Source organism: Notothenia coriiceps, unplaced genomic scaffold (genome assembly GCF_000735185.1).
Source record: "Notothenia coriiceps isolate Sejong01 unplaced genomic scaffold, NC01 NC01_scaffold00028949, whole genome shotgun sequence".
NCBI classification, from domain to species: domain Eukaryota; kingdom Metazoa; phylum Chordata; class Actinopteri; order Perciformes; family Nototheniidae; genus Notothenia; species Notothenia coriiceps.
This window is the reverse complement of record NW_011361650.1, coordinates 1-6,588: the sequence shown is the minus strand read 5'-3', so window position 1 is coordinate 6,588 and position 6,588 is coordinate 1. Positions and strand designations below refer to the sequence as shown.

Sequence of the window (6,588 nt, the reverse complement as noted above, 5' to 3'; positions counted from 1 at the left end):
TCAGGCAAGTAAAGAGACTATTGCAGTAGTCTAGGCGGGATGAAATAAAAGCATGAATGATCATCTCTAGTTCCACCTTTGATACTAAGGTTCTCAGCTTTGAGATGTTCCTCAACTGGAAAAAGCAGCTCCTGATCAGTGTTTTAGTGTGTTGTTTAAATGACATGGTTGAATCAAAAACAACACCTAAATTCCGAAGACTTGACTGGGTGGACGAGTCAAGGCTACCCATGTGGTGGCTAATAAGAGGGATCCGGTTTTCTGGAGCAATGATCAGAGTCTCTGTCTTGTCCGAGTTAAGTTGGAGAAAGTTTTCACTTAACCACTGTTTGATGCTCGTCAAGCAGCTAGTTAAGGAGGAGAGTTTGTGTAGCTCAGAGTTTTTGAAGGTGCAGTACAGCTGGATATCATCCGCATAAAGATGGTAGGAGACATTTTGGAACTGGCTAATTAGCTGTCCCAGGGGAAGAATATACAATAAAAACAGAATCGGCCCTAAAACCGAGCCCTGTGGTACACCACATGTCAGGTCAGCTGTTTCGGAGAAGAACTCGTTGGAAAACACATTAAAAGATCTTTCAGTAAGATAAGAATCAAACCATTTTAAAACCAAACCAGCTAACCCTAAATCTTTGAGTCTGTTTCTCATAATGCCATGATCAATAGTGTCGAAGGCAGACGAAAGGTCCAATAAAACCAAAACAGTGTATTCACCAGAGTCGGCTGCCATCATGATGTCACTGGAAACTCGAATAAGTGGTAAGCAGGCCTATTGTTTTTGGATATGTGTGGAGTTAGGTGGTCCGTGAGTGTTTTTTTTATTGGTTAAGACGGTCATTGGTATGAAAAAGTTTGAGAAACACTGCGCTAGTGGATTATCAACGGGGGAGCCTTGCTGCGGGGAAATTATACAGATGGCCAGTGCACACATTATTATTAATAATATATTTTTTTGTAAGGGCCAGGGCATTCTATCATGGATATAGAGAGACCCAGAATAATATCTGATTGTTTGCATTTAAAAAAGACAAACAAATCAACGTAACAATGTAATATAATAATAATATAAATCAACAACACAGATACGGTTCTCATTTATTCATTTTATTTGAATTGTATTTATATAGTTAATTCTATTTTTTGTTTGTTTTATCTGAGTGTTCTGGGTATTCTCTTAATACCTTGAAGGCCCTGACGGTTCACCACTGGTGTGATGGTTCTTTTCTAGGAAATCATACATCATGCGATATATACTGTTAAACAGTTGGGCTTTTGTTATCATGTGCACCTCTGTCCTTGAAAGAGCACATTCAGTATTTTCCCCAACAAATAACTATAGTAATAATACATTATATTATTATAATAATACAAGCAAAGGAAGTTTCTCTTCTCTCATGTACTTTTTTCTTTTTACATAGTAACTGTATGATTCACCATCGCAAAATCTGACATGACTCAGATTCAGATCGTACAGATCAGGACCCATGCTACAGTGTTTGCCATGCAATAGGTCATCTTTGAATTTCTTATGTGATCAATGCTTCAGGGAAAATGTATGCTCAGCAACCAATATTTAAACACATACAGGCAAACACACGTCCTGGTAGCTTACTTGGTAAATGTTTCATAACCTCACGTCATCATGGGGAGGTTAAGTGATTGCGGCGGTGATAACATGCAAAAACCTGTTTCAGTTATAAATAAACATGCAGTGTTTTAAAGTCTGAGTTTGAAGGTTTATCCTCCTAAACCGGCCCTGTCATGTCATTAACTTACCTAAAACAACAGACCCCCCCCCCAGTGCTTTTCTGTTAGCTTTCTGCTAACAGACATTCATATTTGGGGTTAGGAGGCTTTACAGAACTGTTCATTTGCTAAACAGTACTAATGAAGCCATGTGAGTCTAGCTAAAGCGAAAGATGAATGTTCTTTTTTTTGTAGAGAAATATCACAGCCAAATTTCTCTCCTGAATGACTCTTCCTGCTCAGTCTGACAGGCTACTTCACGAAGTATGACTGCTCCAGTGCTGACATCAACCCCATAGGAGGCATCAGCAAGACGGACCTGAAGAGCTTCCTGCTGTTCTGTGTAGAGCACTTCCATCTCCCCGCCCTCAGAGGGTAAGCTGTTAGCACTGAAAACACACACACACCTAACAGAGGGAGGGGTTACTAGGCTAAATAAGAAATTAGGCTTATTTTATCACCCGTTCACTAAACACTTCAGATGTAAAAGTAAAGGTACCTCCAGGATTTATGTGGAATATGTTAAAACACCAGCTTGAGAAACGTAATGGTGTTGCCAAGATTTGACATTAGATTCAAGATTTATTGTCATATCTTATTCACAACTACGATATGGTACCGCCTGCCAGACGGCAGCAGACAGAACAGTTTGTGGCTGGGTTGATGGGGGTCTTTGATAATCCTGAGGGCTTTCTTCCTGAGCCGCTGGGAGTAAAGGTCCTCCATGGATGGCCGCTCCGTCCTGTAGAGTCTTACGGTTGGGGGCGGTGCAACTGCCATACCAGGCCGTGATGCAGCCAGGAGGGATCCGCTCGTCTATGGACCTGTTTGCTCTGTAGGCAAACTGCAGGGGGTCCAGAGAGTCAGGAAGGGAGGAGGTGATGAAGGTTTTGACTAACCGCTCAAAGCACTTCATGATGATGGAGGTGAGTGCTACTGGGCGGTAGTCATTGAGCCTGGTGATTTTTTTCTTTTTGGGGACAGGAACAATGGTGGAGTGTTTGAAGCATGCGGGGACTACAGACTGCAGCAGGGACCTGTTGAAGATGTCTGTGAACACCTCTGCCAGCTGAACTGCACACACCCTGAGAACACGGCCGGGATGCCATCAGGTCCAGGAGCCTTGTATGGGTTAACCCTTTTAAAGGATCTACACACATCTGCCCTGTTTAAAACAAAAGGGCAGGGCTCCTGGTCCTTCTGTACCTCCACAGCCTGGCTGCTCTCAAAACGTGCGTAAAAAGTATTCAGCTCATCTGGGAGAGAGATGCGCACACACTGAGTCCCCCAGCACCACCTGCTGCTCCTTTGTAGTCAGTCACTGTCCTTAGTCCCGCCCACATGTCAGAGCCTCTGAAGTCGGACTCTACTTTTTCTTTGTAGTGTCTCTTTGCACTGCTGTGTCATGTCATTCAGTTGACATTTATCCATAGCAGACATGCCTGCTCGAGCAGTTTGGGGTTAGGTATTGTAACTGCAGAAAAGTGATATAGCTGTGTCAGATACATTTTTACAAAATCCCCTGGAGGTCTGTTGCAGAGTTAAGTAAAAGCAAAAGTGTTTGTTGCTGGAATATATTTAACTAAAAGCTGACTTGGTGCGTGGTTTGAAACTCTGTGGCTCTACAGCGAGCTTCCTCTCCACAGTTCTTCAGCACTGTTAAAATAAACCTACCATTAAAATGATAGACTGTTAATTTCTTTGTAAGTGGGCAAACTTACAAAATCTGCAAGGGATCAAATACTTATTTCCTCCACTGTATATAACACATAATTTGTTTGTTATTTTTTACTTGTAGATGATAATAATAATAATAATAATGAAGCTTATTTATTAGTGCACTTTTCATTCGCGTAAACAAAACTCAAAGTGCTACAGAGTAAAAAGGGTGAAACAAAACAATTAAAACAACAGAATAAAAGCAGTGACATTTATGCCTGCATGGCAAAATGTGGGGATTTGAAAAATCTAGTAAAAGGCTATTCTAAAAAGATGCGTTTAAGGCCTTTTTTTAAAGCATCCACAGTCTGTGGTGTCCTCAGCTGGTTTGGGAGGGCACTCCACAGTCTCGGAGCAGCGGAGCAGAAGGCTCTGTCTCCCATGGTTTTCAGTTGGGTCCTGGGGGGAAGGAGGAGGTTTGCCTTTTCAGAGTGTACGTTCCTCGTGGAGGTTTGTGGGGTGAGGGAGCATTTCCATGTATGCACTGATGAGTGAAGAGGGTGATTTTGTAGTCAATCCTGAGTGAGACCGGGAGCCAGTGCAGTGATTGGAGGATGGGTGTGATGTGTTCGTACTTCCGCACTCTCATCAGGATCCTAGCAGCGCTGTTCTGGATGTATTGCAGCTTCTGGATGTTCTTGCTAGGAATCCCAATGAGAAGTGCGTTACAGTAGTCCAACCTGGAGGAGACAATATTTAGCAATATTTCTCAGGTGGTNTGGACAAGTTTTTCAGCATCTGGCAGACTGAGTGTGGGGCGGAGTTTCGCAATATTTCTCAGGTGGTAGAAAGAGGTCTTGCATATTTGCTTGATGTGGGCTTCAAAGGTCAGGTGAGGATCCATTTTAAATCCCAGATTGATAACCGTTGATGAGAGTGGAATGTTCTGACTGGAGAAGGTGATGCTGGTGATGGAGGATGAACGGACCTGATGTGGAGTGCCAATAAGAATGGCTTGGAGCTGTTTAGCTGGAGGAAGTTGTGCTTCATCCACACCTTTATCTCCTCAAGGCATGTGGTTATTGTTGATGATGGCAGAGGTGCAGAGGGGGTTGGGTTTGCTCTGATGTAGAGCTGTGTGTCATCAGCATAGCAATGGAACGATATTCCATGCCGGCTGATGATAGTGACACATGTGTTACCAAGAACAAACTGCAGCACAATTATACACAATGTTTATTTGAAGTACATGTTAGAATGTTGCGGTTTGATGTCAGAACTGCTGTGTGTTTCCTCTGCAGCATCCTGGCTGCTCCGCCCACCGCCGAGCTGGAGCCTCTGACAGACGGCCAGGTGTCGCAGACAGATGAGGTCAGAACGGCAAACATTTCTATAGATCTTTATAATGAAAGAACCAAGCTTCCAATACTGCAGGTCAGCTGGTGAATAAATGTTACAAATTATATTTCACATATTATTAAATTACTGCACATCGGTCAATTAGGGAAGAAAAAACACTTTAGAGGCAAATAATTGAAACATTTTAATAATGATTGGACTCTAGGCTAACTGAAGTTTTACAAACAGAGCTGGAGGAGAAGGAGGAAGTGTATTCCATTTGTTCACTTTTATGAAAGGAAAGATGAGTAGGAAAAGTCATTTTGTTTTTAAATCTGTAAAATACAAATAAGTATATTTGAAAGATTCAAGCCACTTAAAATCTGTAACACCAGATGTTGATCTCCATAAGCAGCCACATATACATTTTTCATCCAAACACCCCCAGGCAGACATGGGGATGACCTACTCAGAGTTGTCTGTGATTGGACGGCTGAGGAAGATCTCTAAGTGTGGCCCCTTCAGTATGTTCTGCAAACTCATACACACGTGGAAGGACGTGCTCTCACCCACAGAGGTCAGTCAATACGTCACAGTGCGGGACATTTTTCTATTTTGTGCCTTTCATTTATTTTTTATAAATTCAGACATATTAAAGAACAGCAGACAACTTCAAGACCGGTGGGGGGGCCATGTCTGTGCCCTTTTGAACTTTGTTGTTATAACCATTTAAATTATTTAGAATAAACTGGAATTGTTGTTGCAACAACACTACATTCAATTGATGCTAGTTATACAATAGGATCAGATAATACAATGCAATTTATAACTTTTTAGAAAAAATTGAGGATTTTATCTCACATTTGTAAGAATATTACTAGTATATTTATATAAAAATGTATTAATAACAGCTACACATGAATCAATCCGACAATGTTTGTATTATAACTCCTAATATCGTTTGATAACTCTTAATCTTGCGGTATGATAACTTAATAATAAATATTGATTACACCCAATAATACTGATTAGAGATGATCAGCCTAAATAACACACTTGAGAGCTCATGACTTTAGCTGTTGGAATTAAAGTTAGCTTGATGGTTTCGGGGCTTTAAAGGTGCTTAAAAGTTGAATGAGAAACTTCTTCAGCCATACACTAATAATAATACATATTGTGGATTAAGCAGATATTTAGCCTCATCAACATCAATGTACTGTCACTTTCTTCAGGTGGCCCAGAAGGTGAAGCAATTCTTCCGGATGTACTCGATGAACCGCCACAAGATGACCACAGTGACGCCGTCCTACCATGCAGAGAGCTACAGCCCCGACGACAACCGCTTTGACCTCCGACCTTTCCTCTACAACACACGCTGGACCTGGCAGTTCAGGTGCATCGACAAACAGGTATAAATAAGTGTCTGTCTCCACAAAGTGCCAGCATCTCTTCCAATCATTTACAATGAGGACTGAGTGCATGCCTCAAGAGAGAGCACGTCACCAAGCTGCTTTTTTGAGAACGCACCGTTGGTTTGTGTGGGCGCTCCAAGTCCTTAAAGTTGCAAATATTTAAACAGCTCTATGGATGTAGAATGTGTGGTGAAGTTCATTCATACAAAGTGTGAGAATTTTTAAATACAAGCACAATCGTAAGACACAACTAAAACATTCGGAGAAATGTTGACTGTGTGACTGAAACTTGGGTGCGTGTCCCGATGCTAACATTACCCCCGCTGAGTAAGTATTAATAGCATTAGCTGTATTGTTAAGGTACAACAAAGAATATCCATTAATTTTAGCAACATTTTAGCTGACTATTATAACTGTTTATCTATTACATTTT

General features: G+C 41.4%; 1 protein-coding gene across 1 annotated transcript; it reads left to right on the top strand.

Annotated features, from left to right (window-relative positions):
* Positions 1-1,975: 1,975 nt before the first annotated feature.
* LOC104958537 (glutamine-dependent NAD(+) synthetase) lies at positions 1,976-6,179 on the top strand (the record flags this gene model as incomplete). Its single annotated transcript, XM_010786279.1, has 4 exons — positions 1,976-2,121; positions 4,707-4,776; positions 5,192-5,320; positions 5,976-6,179. Coding segments are annotated over 4 exons (528 nt in total), but the record flags the coding sequence as incomplete, so codon positions are not given.
* Between the last annotated feature and the right edge of the window lie 409 nt (positions 6,180-6,588).